Raw genomic sequence first — 16,784 nt, 5'->3', positions numbered from 1 at the left:
GTAAATGTAATATTTTGTTTGTAATTGTGCTTATTATTCAGCTGTGAACATAAAGCTTCTTGTCCACATCTCATTGTCTTATAAACGACTTTTTCGCCATCTCCAATCCACACAATTTCCAACAAAAATGACACATGCTAGCTTACCTCTCTTTACCAATATGATGAGCAGACAAACTATTCACAAGAGGTAACAATGGTCATTCAGACTTGATTACTCACTTGGGAGTTTAGCAGCAGTAAACTGAAAACATGGGCACCCCCACACACAAACATTTCCAGGGCATCCCCAGGAATTTCTCACATCTCTCACAGAAAAAGAATGCAGTGACATCAGAGGTATTCTCTGCAGAGGGTATTTTTTACAGAGGGAATCAGTCATCATCGTCAATGTACAGAAATTATTCCATAAGTAAGTTTATTACTACTTGATGCCTCTCTTTTTAAGTCTTTTAAACATACAATACACACACACATACAGCTTGCACAGACACGAGTCTGCATCTGCAAGCAAGAGTAACAAAGCACTGAGATGTGAAGTGTAAATGAGGACAATCAAACAAAGAAGGGATGGATGGAAATGTAGCATCTCTACAGCATGTGGAGGCCATACCAGGGTATAATTATGAGAAAGAGAGAGGGAGGGAGATAAAGTGGGAGAATAAAAAAGAATAAGAGAGTCAAAAATGGAAACCTGCATATGTAAACACTGCTTCAAAGTAATTTTATAAGTAATTTATAAGAATCATTGTTCATCAACGCACTTGAGATGAGATCATTCTGATCAGTAATGCTTACTGCTTGAGAATAAACATCTTAATAGTTAATTGTCTAATGTAGAGCAACAAAATCCCTAAACACAGAATATCACAATTTGTGGAAGCAAGTCTAGTAATGGACAGAAACCACCAAGTCTTTCCATTGAAATATGACTGTTCCCTGGAGTAAACCCATCGCTAAACCCCCGAGTAAACATATTAGCCCACAACAGAGTAAACCCATGGGCATTCTCCAGGATAAACCCCTGACCTCTTTCCAGTGCAAAATCCTGGTATGGCTGTTCTCCAGGATAAGCCTATAACCTCCAGATTAAATTCACTACATGGCTGTTCATCTGAATAAATCCATTACCCCTCCTGGGTAAACTGATGGTATGGCCTGTGGTTCCCTGGGTAGAGTTCTGTAAATGTGGGGACAACAGGACTCAAGCAGAGGAGAACAAAAGCTCACCCAGAACACTCCAAATAAACTAACCAAATGAAGAGACAAACGGAAAAAAATTATTAACATTATTTTAAAGGAAAGAAATACACCAGGAGGGAAAGCAATGCTGCTTTCCAACACCAGCACCAAACAACTCTAAATAATATCTGTAAACAGACAGCACTACTGTTAATTAACATAGTCACCTATGGCTTCGAACTATAATGGAGAGAAAGTGGGGGCGGGGGGTAGACAAAAGGTGAGCGACCCAAGTAGTGGCAAGTCTTAGCATGTCTGCTGTTTAATCTGTCCATGTGTGTCTGAGTCATACCTATGATTAAGTGAGTGTACTCTAACTACTACTTTTAGATCTTATACTGACGTGCATGCACATACAACCAACTGTATTATGCACCATGTATGATTGCACCATATTATACTGGACCTCATACTGACAGCGTTATCTTAGCTCTAAACTCAGGAACTGAATAGGCTTTAGTTCTTTAAAAAAAATCTAAAAATTGAAATTTGGCTTTAAGACATATATAAAAAGGAAAGAAAGGAAGCTGCTTGTGACGCCATTTGGTTAATCCCAGCAGCACTTGGATTTTTTTGTTGTTGTTTTTGGCTTATTTGTTTCCATGATTATTAAAGCCAGAATGTACTGGATATTTTGTTTTTTAATCCATAGATAAGCATGTTGTTTGCCATCCATGCCTGCAGCATTGCAGTGGATGCTTGGGGTGAAAGAAGCCATTTGCGGTCTGTTACGCATGCCTGTTCAGAGCCATAGCAGTGATAACTGTACAGACGCTGACATCTTATTGAATAAGGATAATGTTATTGCAGCAGCAGGTTGGAGTCTCCTTGTGAGTATGCGTATAACAAGGAGTGGGTGTGCACACACGCATCTGTCTGTCTGAGCACGTGTCCGTCTGCCTGTCCGTGAGCGTGTGCGCGCACGTGTCCGTCTGCCTGTCCGTGAGCGTGTGCGCGCACGTGTCCGTCTGCCTGTCCGTGAGCATGTCTCTCTGTCCACAAATGCGTCTCTGTCTGCCTGTCTGTGAGTGTATGTGTGTGTCCGTCTGCCTCTCTGTGAGCGTGCACATGTCCAACTGTCTGCACGTGACCGTATGTGTCCGTGTGCGTGCGTGAGTGTGTGTGTGTCCCCGTCACCCTGTCAAGTATTCAGGACAAGTGTGAAAACGCTCTAAGTGTATATTTAAAATATACTTCCGTATCACTATTTTCTTGCCCTAGGAGGCGGGCAAGCCACATCCCACCAGTACTTGCCTGCTTTTCAGGACTCCAGTCCAGCCTCCTTTACTTCAGCATGTGCCTTAACCCCCCCCCCCCCCCTTCTCTCTCAACACATGGGCTACAATCACAATAGATTAGTTCTGAAAATGCTTCTGCATGGATTTGAGAACATAACTATACAGCTAATCAGTAGTGGAGCTTGGGAAAACTGATTAACCAACAGAAATGACAAATAAGATTCTAGATAACTGGATGATGCAAGAGGCCTTAGTCCCCTATATTAAGTCCCCTGACAATTTTGTTCATATACAAGACAAAGTACATAATCATTAATATATTCAAACCAGTATATTTATTATACTATAGAAAGAACTACAGGCTCAAACAACAGTAGATTACCCACAAGCAAGTGATTTAATTCTCTGAACAGACAAAACACGAGCAAAGGCATCATCCACAACCTCCTTAGGAAATATGCAGCCATGCAAATTTTCACACATTTCCATGCTTTTGGGCAATCTACTGTTGCAACAACAGGAATTTCCTTGGTGCTGACTTATCCTACAAAACAGTGGCTGGTATTGTGTTTAACACTTTGGAATCCTCTGGGATGATGCAGAGACCATGTCCATTTTAGGGATCCTTTACTGGTCGCCTATGAACGAGAGAGACATTGAGAACATTCTTGTTAGGATTGGGATGGATGACCATTTGGATAGTGGCTGGATGTGCTACAAGTGAATTTAACATGGCCACTGGAGTACCTAGCACAAGGGGATAAACTGCTGCGCAAACAGTCTACAGTGCAGGAGATATAGTCAGCTTTGCATTGCACACACACACACACACACACACACACACACACACACACACACACACACACACACACACACACACACACACACACACACACACACACACACACACAGGGGGGGCGCAGGACATTTCGGACAGGGGTTATTCATTAACTGAGCAAAAAAAGTGCTTCTGAATTTGTAGAAGAGGAACCAGTTTATATATGAAAAAATAGATATATAAATCACAACATTAATTCTATGGAGTTCTAAAGTTCCAAGAGTGAAAATGAGTACTTTTCCTTTGAGTTTACTAATTTCCAAACAACTGGCAATGCAAACTGATCTCTCATTAATGGAATGTCTATTAGCATTAAAAGCCTTGCCACTGGAAATGACAAATCCTTAATTTTGATGGTCTGAATGTGTTCAACAAACCGATAGTGTAAGCCATCTTTTGCAAGTTATATAGTAGACAACTCCCACAGTAATGCATGAGGAGGAATGGATGATGACAATTGATCTTTTTGAGCCAGTTATTTTAGTGGCTGTGTTAATAAATGTACATGTATGTAGTACATCTAGAGCAGTTGCAGGCTGCAGTACCGCAGCTATCTGAATGGTCATTTATATCTTGACGAGCATGTCATTGATAACTTTGTCTTGTCTGTAGTGGATTAGTGGAGGATCCTTAAAGGTATGGAATATCTGCATCATTGTGGAGGATTCTGAATAATATATGCCACTGTTTTATTCGTAGGATGATAAATAGGCACCAAAGGAATTCTTGCTATCTTAACAGCCGATTATTTATAGGTCAGTGCATTCACTCTCTGAAAAGGTAAAATGCGATAAAAGGCATCATGGATTACTTCCTTAGGAAACCCACCATAATCACACATTTCCATACTTTTCTGGAGGAAGTTTTCATTCTCACTGCAAATACATTTAAGTCTAAGTAACTGTGATTAAGGGATAGAGTTTTTCCAAGGCCTTGGAATGTAATGAATTATATTGTAAATAGGAATGCGAGTCTGAAGGTTTAACAAGAATTTGCAAACTGAAACATCCAAAAGGGTTATCCTCATGCCAGGATGTCCATGTATATTCCAAGCGCTGGGTGGAATTTGGAGAAAGAAACAGTTTGAACTCTTCTAATGTGCATGCAGCGATAACAAAAATGACATCAATGTATCAAAGAAATTTTAAAGAGTAGAGGTCCAGTATATTGATTAAAAAAAATACGTTTCTCAATTAATCCAGCACAGAGGTTAGCACAGGACAGTCACATTTTAGTATCCATACTAACTCCTCTAATTTGTGAGTAGTACATGGAGTCAAAGTTGTACAAGTTCAGGGTTAACAAGTTCTGACATTAAGAGAATATCTGCAGAAGGGTTCTTCTCAGGTCTTTAAGAACATGTTTTAAAGCTCTCAAACCATCTTCATTAGAGATCACCATACAAACCTTTAATGTCCACTGAAAAAGCAAGGAGGTGGCAGGAAGCGTTTGTGATTTCAGGCGTTCAAGGATTTGTACAAAGTGTGAAGAGTTTTTAGCATATTAAGGACTAAACAATTGGTTGAAAAATGACATGCAGAAACTGGGATAATATTTCTGTTGGGCAGGAACAAGCAGATACAATAGGACATCCATGATTATTTTATTTAAGAATTTTAGGGAAAAGATAGAAACGGGTACAGTGAGTATTATCTACAATATGATACTGTGCTAAATCAGGCAGATGTCCTACTGAAATGGCATGATTAATAGTGGAAGAAAAAATGGAAGACTAACAGTGGCATGATGTCAGAGCTTTTCGGCCTTAAAAAAAAAAAAAAAAAAAAAAAAACTTGCACCAGAAAGCTATTTGATTGTTTCCTTCTTGTAAAGGTCTTTTCTCCAAATGACAACAGGTCCACACTTATCAGCTGTATTAAATAAATTTCACTCCTTTTGCTTAAATATTTAAGTGCATAGTATTCTTCCTTCACTAGACAATGTAAAAACACTAAACAATGTAAAAACAAAGCAGGTTTGTTGAAATGTAAATATAAACAAACCTGAGGAGGAAGGGTTAGTTAATGATCTCCCTATCCTAATAAATAAACCTGTACAGAAAGTCCCACTGGTACCATAACTAGGAGATGTCTGCATAGGTGTAGAGTGAAGAGGCATAATGGGCACAGTGAAAATTTAACATACAGATCTGGTTGTCTAAAATGTATAAATTCAGTCCCAAATCCTCCAGAGCAGATAAATGAATAGATGACTAGACTGTCAACCTCTGTCTGCTTACACTGAAAAGCTGGACCAAGCTGGCATTATGTAAACCACTGGCTGTTGCATAAGGTGTCATTAAGACAGAGGACTATAGAAGCATCAAGGGCATGTAATCTGAGCATTTATTCATCTGAAACAGGCACAAAAGCAAGTAGTTATGTGCAGTGACTAGGGTTGCCCTCTGAGATGGATGTGTTGTTAAAACATTAATGTAAAGTTTGTGGATCTCTTAACTTCACTGTCATTGTAATAAAAAAAAAACAAAAAAAAAACAAAAAACACCTTGTGTTTCTCTTCTTTTCTTATAGTTGTACAATATCCAAAATAAGAAAAATATCTCCCAACTTTACTGCCTATATCTTCATGTGTGATAAAACATATACATTTCATTAACTGTCACCTTGAGTTGTTCACTCGCATGTAAATTTCCACACCTACAGAGTAGTAGTAAAGACTACTTTGCAGCCCTGCCAGTTACGCAGTACAATACTGAATGCATGTTGCATGTGAAAGTGAATGAACTGTGTTCATTATAAACATGAATACAAAAACTCTCTCTCTAATTTCTTCATTCTAATGATGTTCATTCCATGTTTAGCCCAAATCCAGACATTAAATGCTTCTGGCTTTATATTTAGTATATTACATTAAAGGTATATTAGGTTTTAAAACATTGAAGAGAATAAAATGCTTGTTGCCTACATAAATTTGTCTTCCAGATTAAAACCACAAAGTGAAGGAACATGAATGCTTGCATGTTTCAGCACTATGAATAAAGTGCTTAACTGTGATTGGAAACATTGTTTGCCATTCTTAACATTAGTATTTAGATAGATAGCATTTAAATAAAACTATACGTATATTTGTCACACAAAGGTAGTCACAGCTATCGTTGCTTCTTAATTGCTTCTTAATTATAATAATTAAGCAGAAATTAAGTAATTAATTATTAATTGACTGCCGTAGCACAAAAATAACCTCCATGGTAAAGCAGTGATGTTTTAAAGGTATTCTGAGGGATATATGGTGATTTTTCCTACAACCACTGCTACAGCTACGCTTGCTTAAGTTGGATCTCTTGAAATCAATTACTAGCGGCTGCCTAATCACTTGTTTTCAGTTGACCAATATAAATCACAGCATTGGTCAATGTAAACACGCTAATTATAAAATGACAATTTTTCATGAGTGTATAATGCATAGAACATAAAGGCCGTTGAGTAATGTGTTGTTCTTGTTAATCTTTTAGTTTTTCTATGAAAATTTAAAGGACATTAAATGGATTTTAACTATAAATCCTTTACTTGCAACGTACAGCTCCTAACTAGCAACATAGACAGCTCTGACTACAGGCAATGCAAAATTAATCACATACTGCAGTTAATGATGTTGAATAACAGCCACAGACAATCAGATCTGTAAAAGGCAAACTAATAGAGTGTTGAAGAGATCATCCTAACAATAACAAAGGCAAGCTGTTGATTTCGTTGTTTTATCATGAGTTTGGCAGTTAACGCATAAAAAAAAAAAAAAAAAAAAAAGATTTGCGCTTGGTCATGATTCATAAAATACAGCAAAAACAGTAAAAATAAGAGATGGACCACTCCTGGATCCTAGGTCAGGTATATTTTGCAGGCACAGTTAACTGAAATGGAAAGCTGTAATCAATTACAACCTGTGAACGAACTGACAATATGCACTCTAATTTTGCAATGATGCAACAACAAAATGACAGCACCCAGCTAGTTAGGGCACAGCAGAACTCTAATCTGTGCTCTCTGGCTAGTGCTTCGCTAGCTCTGTTGGACTGCTCACAGAATCCAACTAAAGTTGAACAGCAACTAAACATTCAGAGTTGAACAAGACTTTCCAGCTCTGATATTCAAAAGAATATGCAAGTAGAAATTTGAACTGGACTTCTGGCTCCAGTGGACAAATTATGTTGGCCTAAAATTATTGATACATTACATAAAAGTTAAAAACATCAGATTCTTTTTACACTTTTGGGCGCATTTATCAGACCCAATACCAAGAACACTACAATTTCTCCATCAGTTATTCAAGATTCCACCACATTATTATGTCCATAACAGCCAACCTGCAGACCAGATATACACAACACATTAAACAAATTCAGAAAACAGATCTGTTTTCTGTAAACACCCTCATGTCAATACTGGTAGAAGACATGAAACAGATCCTAAGACGACGGCAAATGCAAAAAAAAATATATATATACAGCCCTAGACCAAGAACCATGCGTTTACGCCATTTCAGGTGTTCCACGTTGCTTCCATCCTCCAGACAGCAAGCACACTGGTAGGTATTATCCAACCGCGTCGATTAGTACCATCGTCTTATAGCTGATCTCAAAAGCTTACTAAAGCTGGTTTAGCAACCTAAACCATCTTTCGGTCTAAGGTGATCCCCCGTGCGAACCAAGGAAACTTGCCTTTTGACGATGCAGTCTCGTTATGCACTGCGGCTCCATTATGACAGTCGCCAGGGTTGTAAAACATCGACATCTGGCGTAGTCGATTTCACACCGTGATCTCGGATACTGTAGAAGGCCCAGGACTCAAGCACTGACAGACTCTATCTATCCCGAGTACGGACTGTGTCAACGGTACATCTGCCTACAGGACGCCCACACAATGCAAAACATACGCACAGTAAAAAGGATACGCAGTGACACACGAACACACAGGAATACTCCCGCTTCTCTATGGTAGAGGTAACTTTCCAATACCTACAATAATAAGTCGGTGCTCCCCCCGCCCCCAGAAATAAAACACGCAAGCAGCAAAACAGCCCTCAACCAAAGAGCTGAGACAAGCAAACACTTGCACCACTCACATATCAAAACGGGCCGATGGTCCAACACGACTGTCCAGCAATCTTAATACCTACTTCAAGTCGAAAGTTAGCTAGCGTTATCCAAGTCGTTAATAATCTTATTGAGGGCTGCATCTGGTGAATTACAAGATGACAAGCTCGGTTGAACACATGGGTCAGCAGTCCTAGATACTTCAGAAACTGTATCTTATCTTAGCTAGCTAGCATAACGATTTACCTGCCAGCAGGTTTACCATATCTAGATAGCTAACCTACTTAGCTAGCAACCATCCTTAATATAAAATAAAATATAATGTAACTTTAGACTCTATTCCACTCCACCGGTTAGTCTAATGCGCTTGCTCCTGATGGCATCGTCATATGACAAACGACTTCTAAGTCACATCCAAAGGTCCAGGGAATCTGGTCGGTGGGTACGCAAGAAGTCAGTTAGTTAACGTTTGCTAATTTTACTGGTTTGGCTAGCTATCCAAATAATATCCCTTGCGGTACTCTCTTTTATATACGAAGACTATAATTATTAGTTAAGCGCGAAAACCTCACAGCAGTTAAGATCGAAAAGCCCGCAAAAACAGATAGCACTTAGCTAACGCTAGCTAATCAACTTAGATACAAGCCATTTCGCGTTAGCTAGCTAGCTAGCTACACAACACAGCCAGAAGGCCCAATCGCAACCTAGCCGAAGGACTTGCTAGAAGGAGAGCGCTTTCAGCAATGGTGCTACAACTGCAGAAAAATATCACGGAATATGACATTGACAACTTAAAAATGCTGACCCTAAATATTGCAGAGGCATTATTCTTACCTTTGCTTTTGTGACAAGGTGTGTGGCTAGTTTAACGACGGCAAAATTCCCCTTGCCGATGGTCCGCTCGATTTCATAGTAGCCCACTCGGGCTGGCCTGCTGACCGAAGAGTGGCCGGGGTTAGTGATACACCCTGCCGTTTGGGCAGGTCGACTTTGGTGGTTGATCCCAGGGGATGTTTGTGCTCTATTCTGGGTGCCAATGCCTGCGGCCGGTCGGGCAGAGTGCGTAATCCCGGTCGCAGCAGACCCAGAAGCTCCTCCACTTGACACGGCCGCCATCTTCTTGCCTCTCTGCGGGAACAACAAGCAGCCTTGCGCAGCGCGGACACGCCCCCGCCGTGCGTCACATTACGTAGACTGCCCCTCCGCAGCGCCCTCTCTAGGCTGTAACTATAGCAACTGTTAGCGTAACAATGACTTCATCTCCTTTCGAACGCGTATTCTGGTCGCCAAAGCAACCGAATTGCGCATCCCTACGGTGTGCCGTGTGAGTGGATTGTGAGTAGGTGGATTGTAAACTACAGCTGGGGAAGACATTTTGTTAGCCACACTAGTTTCGTTTACATTTACCACTATTTTTCCGAGAGAATCAATGCGCAAAAAAGAGGAAAAATCTTATCTATGCTCGAATAGGCAGAGAAAAGCAATTGCCATGACAACAAGAAAGTCCTTGCATCCGCGGCTAAACTAACCCCCCCACCCTTCTCCGGAGAGTACTTCTATGCAAAAACAATAGCATGAACACACTGAAAATCATTATTTTAGTGCACTGCTTGCATAGATGCTATCAATACACAATAAAATCAGTTAAGAAACAAAGCTATCAAGGGGTTAGCCGTCCCAGTGTGGCATTGAGTCCTATAACCTGGAATTCTCAATTCAAAGTGAATAGTCATTAGTACACAGGAAATACTGTGTCGTAACCTGGAGTGGGAGCCCATTTTTCCACTTAAAGATCAGTATTATTGCATGCAAAGTATCACAGAGCTGAAAAGGCCAGCTAAGGTAAACATCAGACAGAAAAGTCACTGCCAGACATTTTATAATAGTGGAATATGTCACCTTCAATGACAGTGTCAATATTTTATTGTCAGAACAACACGTACACGCAGTGATATTTTGTTTTTGGCATTCAACAGACAGCTGTATAGATTCTAAGGTATATTTGTGCCTACAGTAGAACTTTATGACAGCAGCAGTTAGTCATGTTTAATGGCACTAGGAGTGTGGTGTGTGACAGTAGCAGTTGGTGGTACCACATACAGTAAGATATGACCTCTTTGTTGGTAGTCATTGTTGGTGTTGTAGGACAGTATGAGAAGTCAATGAGGGTGTTGGCAATGTAATTGCAGGAGTTCTGTATAATGTGAAATGTTTTGTGCAAAACTATACGCACCATTGTTAATCTCAGAATGAATCCACTGTAGAAGGCAAAAAGAGATCCAATAGGCCTATATGTTATGGAACTGGTAGGGTGTAGTCCATGGTTGGCCCATACTCTCTCTCTCTTTCTTTCTTTCTTTCTTTCTTTCTTTCTTTCTCTCTCTCTCTCTCTCTCTCTCTCTCTCTCTCTCTCTCTCTCTCTCTCTCTCTCTCACACACACACACACACAGGTGTTATGACTATTTATATAAGACCATCTCACAGTCTGTACGCATTAATTAGGACTTTTAAACCCGAAAACTGGGGCCCGCATACATTCTCCCTCTCTCTCTCCAAATTCCAGGTGATTAACTGTAGGGTACTATAGTAAGAAATGTAGAGGTCTTTCATCAGCTGTGCACATCGAATGTAATTCACTATAATTTTAAATCACAATCTTTTATATATACATTTTGCTTGCACAGCTGATGATGAACCTCTGTTCAAAATGTCCTGTTTCTCTGGAAACGTTGTGTACTTCACTACAATTTTGAATCTCTTTCTCTCTCCATCTCTTACATGTGCGCGCGCACACACACACACACACACACACACACACACACACACACACACACAAAAGAATCTAACATTCAAAAAATGGTTCTGCGGCAGGTGTTATGACAGTATTATATAAGACCATCTTGCAGTCTGTACACATTATTTAGGACTTTTAAACCCCAGTACTGGGGCCCACATACACCGAACATTCTCTCTCTCTCACACACACACACACACACACACACACACACACACACACACACACAAAAGCATATGACTAACATTCAAAAAAAGGTTCTTCAGCAGGTGTTATGACAGTATTTATATAAGACCATTTTACAGTCTGTACACATTATTTAGGACTTTCAAATCCCAGAACTGGGGCCCAGATACACTGAACATTTTCCCTCTCTCTATCCAAATTCCGGGTGATTAACCGTAGGGTACTGTAGTAAGAAATGTAGTGGTCCTTCATCAGCTTCATCAACCATTTCACTGCGAGTTATACTGTGTATGACTATGTATGTGACAAATAAACCAAACTTGAAACTTGAAACTTGAGCTGTGCACATCAAATATAATTCACTACAATTCTGAATCATGATCTTTTATATATACACTTTGCTTGCACAGCCGATGCAAAATGTCCTCTGTTCAAAATGTCCTGTTTCTCTGGAAACCTTGTGTACTTCATTACAATTTTGAATCTCTCTTTCTCTCTCTCTCTCTCTCTCACACACACACACACAAAGCACGTGTGTGCTGCAGAGAACTGGTTTTCCCTGCACTGGCTAATGACATTGAATCAGGCCTCTTTTTCACAAGGAAAACACAAAAGAGTCAATCCTCCAAGTTTTAGAATCTCTGATATGGAACCACTGTTAACTGCTAGGTTGTTGGCTGTTGTTAAATGTGAAAAGAATGCAATCGTAGGCATTTTTAGACTGTTAGACACCGTTTTGTGTTAAGGGCACGTTTTCTGTGCTACATTTCTACCATATCAGTTTGTTTAGTACTGACGTAAATAAAAGAGGTGGGACATCCCGCACCAGTTGATTCATCCGGAAGTCAATGTGCATGCGCTCTCGTGCTAACTTGGATCAAGATCCCATTCCACAGAAAATTACTCTAGTTAAATGTGCACATATTACACATGCGAGACAAAGAGGGGCATCGCCTAAAATGAGAGCATGGTTTCCTGAATTAAGATCACATTGCCGCTGAATGCAAAGCCAAAAAGGCCTAAGCGACTTACAGGTAGGGAAAACGTCAGTCATAGCTAAGAAACGCATCCTTCACAAGAGAGAAGAGTTTGCTCTCAAAATGTTGTCAAACAGTCTGATATCGGATCATTCACATTTGTGTTACTACATTTGTTACAATTTACCCTAGGGTTTTCTGCTTTTTTGTTTAGTCTTATATGTAAGGCTAATTCGGTAGTTTATTTGTCATAAACTCATTCGACCCATCCAGTCTAGTCACAAAGCCGTGCCCTTTGGACAGGATGAGCGATGAAGAGCCAAACCTGGCTGCGATGCTCGAGCCTGTAAAGGATGCGCAGGGTGACGGACGCTGGATGTCACAGGTGAGGCGATGACGTTCGTTTCCCTAATACACGCTAGCTCACGTGTCGTCTGCTAAGTGACACTCGCGCCGAACAGTGTAGGAAGGATCTTTGTGGTGTGTTTTTTCGATGTGGCGTGACGGAGATGGCCTTTTTGTTCAGACAGTCCTGTGTATTTGCCAAGCTCTCTTTACTTCTGCCTGTTTGCTTATATTTCATTTATTTAATATGGCAGGAGATTTCACACATGCCATTTATCAGGCAAAACGACTAGGCTATACAAAACCCTATATAGCACTATCATTTAACCTTCTGGAAGATAGTGCATTCTCTTTCATTAGAGGTAATGTTTATAAAGTTGGTGTGTGTGTGTGTGTGTTTCAGCACAACTGTTTTGTACAGGAGTGTAAGGATGCTGAGCCAGACGTGCTTTTGTTGGAGACTCAATGGTGCAACATATGCAGCAACAGGAGGTAGAGTCATAGCCTTTCTGCTGAACTCTGTCAAAAATGCAATTAAACGTACTTCTAGAATCCCTTTGAAACAATAGTGGGTGGGTGGCATTGTAAGTATTATAGGTCAATAAAAAAAATGAATGAAAGAGTTTGAGGTTGTCACTGTGTGTGTGTGTGTGTGTGTGTGTTTTGCATGCTACAGGTATGGCGAGAGTTCTTCTCCCCTCTACATGCCCTGAACTTTGGCATCGCTGGAGACACAACCTGTAACGTACTGTGGAGACTGCAGAATGGAGAGCTGCAGAACATCAGACCCACGGTGAGAGAGCCGGCGAGAGGCTGGGGGTGGAAATATGGAGAGCAGGGAGAGACTATACACAGTGATATTAAAAAATCCACTGGCAGTGTTTTCTCTCGCGCTCAGTGAAAATGTGAAGAATCTAGAAAAAACCCTAAGTTTAATTCCATTGCTACTGTTCAGATGTTCATGAAAGCCTTGATTAACAGAATCAGATGTAAAAGATTAGGGTTTGAACCAAACTGTGCAGTGTGGTACATCTCCAGGATTTGAGTTGGACACCCTTGCTTAAGAGAGTTTTCGCAAAGGTAGGCTCCACCAGAAGTTGGGAGAATTCCTGAGCCTTTGCATTGCTAAAGCATACATTCAGGACCAAGTTTCCAAATATTCTGCAATTCTACTCTTGGACCATAGCATGGGTGGGGATCATTCATGTTCAGTCAAAAATAGAGTTGGGTATCATTTTGAAAATTTCTTACAACTGTTAATTAGATGTGTTAGAATATCAAAACATAACATCTTTCAAGACCACCCTTGTATTTCAATGGCATAACATTTTTTTCTGCATGTGTAGTTTGTATAGTTGGGGAAACCCTGCAGAGCCTCTTCGTGTGTTTGCCAAGTTTTTAGCAATAACAAAATAAGAAAAAATTGTAAAAATGTATCATGGCAAAGTAAGAAAGGTGGGTAGTTGGCTGTTAGTGATGTATTAATTCAGCGTTGCCATATGTTTCAGTAAATTTAATGTACTACCAGACTGGCCCCTTAACTGTTCTAAGACACCTGGTATTGATATGCTAACGAGTGTGGACAGACTCTGAAGAAACTGGTCAGTGGTGGGGTCACTCACCATGCAGTCACTGGTCACTCAGCTTTGAAACCAAAATGATGAAAGAGCCATTGTAATCTTAATATTTGCACCAGGCCGGCAACATATTTTTCAGTAAATCTTGCAGCCAAGAATCGATAAGACTCACAAATAAATATAAGTGCTAATGCATATTTGTGTGTTTGCGCTGTGTGTGTGTGTGTGTGTTCTAAGCAGTATGATGTCACCCCCAGGTGGTGGTGGTGTGGGTTGGTACCAATAATTACCAGCACACAGCTGAGCAGGAGGTGATGGCCATCGTCCAGGTCCTCGTCAATCAGCTACCCCGCACCAAGGTAATTGTGCTGGTGAGGAAATGTGTGTGTGCGCCCACCCCCTTGCATGTGAATCTCAGTTAAATAGTCTTCATTATAATACACAATTTTAGTCCCTAAACTAAAATTAAGACCATCCTGTCCTCATGATGGTAAAAGAGTGTGTGTGTCTTCATTTCTAGGATGGAGCAAAAACTTTTTGTTTTTGGCAGACCTTTCAGGCATGCCTAGAAGAAATATTTTGGCTCGCTCACCCATAAGATAGCTAGCTATATATCTAGCTGAGTGAGTGGTAGGCACTCTCCCACTAAATATTTTAACTTGAAAAGTAGCTATAGGGGTGGATTGAATCCAAAAATGTTTGGCATTAGAACTAGTTAATGGATTTGATGGAGATAGTGTAGGTTCAAATTGTAATTTGCTGGCTTGTAATGTGGGATGTTAATGGTGCTTACTGCAGTTTAGTAATGTATCATGTTATGCTTGGCACGATATAAAATTTTTTTGTTTGTTTGTTTGTTTCTCAGAATTTGTAAATTTTAAACTGATTATTATTACCAGGCCAACATGCATATTCAATCTCTAGCTATCTGTGTAGCATTAATGATCCAGTTTTTCAGACACTGCAGTCAAGCACTAGTGGAAAAATCTGCATTATAATCTTATACGAGTGACTATAATGTGCATAAATAAAATATTCAAGGGGCTTAATTTCATAATTTGTTGTTTTACTTTAGCCATAAGTAACAATCTCAAAGTACAAAGTGGACTAATAATTTGGCATTCTACGCAACAGATTAATTTGCAAAATAATAGGCCTCTAGAAACCAAGGAATGTTTTTGGCAGTGTCTGGAATTAAGAGTATTTTTGAACTAACCTATTTGTGGTAGCTAAGGATACTTTTCTGAACAGACAGCTAAAACATTTTTAAGTCGCTGTGGTTAAGAGCATCTGCTAAATGCCATAAATGTACATTTTTCTCAGCTGTAAGAAGGCCACTCAACTCCTAGGCCTCCGATGGAGATTTACAAGTGTTTCAGATGTCTCTGTTGACACTTATAACTCGATGACTGCAACTGATGACTGTGAAGAAACTAGGCTTACCTAGGTGTCTTGTTTTTGGATGATCATTTTCTTAACATAACCAAGCAGATTCCAAATGTTTCCAACTGCAAAGCATTGTAAACATCCAGTACACATCAAGTACCTCAATACATCAGACAGCATTTCTGCCTTTCATCTCCATATTACCTCTCTTTCTCTGTTCCTCCCTCCTCTCTCTTTCTTCCACTCAGGGATTGCTGCCCCATGGCAAGAGGCAGAACCCATTGTGGGAGAAAAATGCAGACGTCAATCGGCTCCTGCGCACAGCCATTTCCAGGCTCAGCCCAGCCCAATTCTTTGACCTCAGCTCAGAGTTTGTGCACTTGAACGGCACTGTCTCATCCCGTGACATGTCGGACTACCTGCACTGCGTCTGGCTACCAGACTGTGGCCAAACCACTCCATGACCTGCTGCTGCAGATTCTGGAGGAGACACCAGAAGAGAAACATAAGATGGTAGATAAAAATAGGAAAAGGAAAATTAATGCTCTAAAAGAGTGATGAGACAAATTACAAAATGGGGTATTTAACACAAATGGGGGGGGGGGGGGGTGAGTGATGCCCTTGGACTTCCTGTGTAGTGCACTATGTAAAGTGTACAAATCCATTTTAATGTGAAAAGCCTTTATAGTATGCACATGCAGTAGGAAGGAGTTTGGGATTCAGCACATCAATCCAATATTCAGTGCTGCACAGAGAGACTTTTATTGGGGCATAGTCTCTCTGTTGGGAAGTTGGGAAACTGCACCAATTACATCTCATTACAGTATATCTTTCTTTCACTCTCACTGTCAGTGCTTATACTAAATAAACAAATGCAAAGCTTCCACTACAGTCAGTCAGTTGCTCAAAGCCAAGCTAAGGATGTGGAAAAGGCAAATATTGGAGTACAAAAATGTGATAAAATGGGAGACAACTTGTTCTTGACCTCAAGCCACCTGTGCACAGAATCCAATAGTGGAGCCCCTGGATATATTGGAATAGGCTCTGCCCTTTTCCAGAACTCTATTGCTTAGCACTGAAAGGTTTCATCTGGCACGCATTGGACACTCATCACAGCAGTAAGACTAGTGTTCACTATCTGTCTAGTAAAA

The 16,784-nt window shown here is 40.3% G+C and overlaps 1 protein-coding gene and 1 pseudogene across 2 annotated transcripts in view; one reads left to right on the top strand and one right to left on the bottom strand.

The window, feature by feature from the left end:
* The window catches only part of sik3 (SIK family kinase 3), a 48,515-nt gene extending 39,023 nt beyond the window's left edge, over positions 1–9,492 (bottom strand). For both annotated transcript variants that reach the window (XM_035534064.1, XM_035534065.1), the window contains exon 1: positions 9,202–9,492. In XM_035534064.1, the coding sequence (XP_035389957.1) occupies positions 9,202–9,483 (282 nt within the window). In that variant the 5' untranslated portion in view covers positions 9,484–9,492. The remainder of the gene's footprint in view (positions 1–9,201) is intronic.
* Positions 9,493–12,197: 2,705 nt separating this feature from the next.
* Positions 12,198–16,206, top strand: LOC113567907 (annotated as a pseudogene).
* The last annotated feature ends 578 nt before the right edge of the window (positions 16,207–16,784 follow it).

This window comes from Electrophorus electricus, chromosome 15 (assembly GCF_013358815.1).
Source record: "Electrophorus electricus isolate fEleEle1 chromosome 15, fEleEle1.pri, whole genome shotgun sequence".
Lineage (NCBI taxonomy): Eukaryota > Metazoa > Chordata > Actinopteri > Gymnotiformes > Gymnotidae > Electrophorus > Electrophorus electricus.
This window is presented reverse-complemented; position numbering and strand designations above follow the sequence as displayed.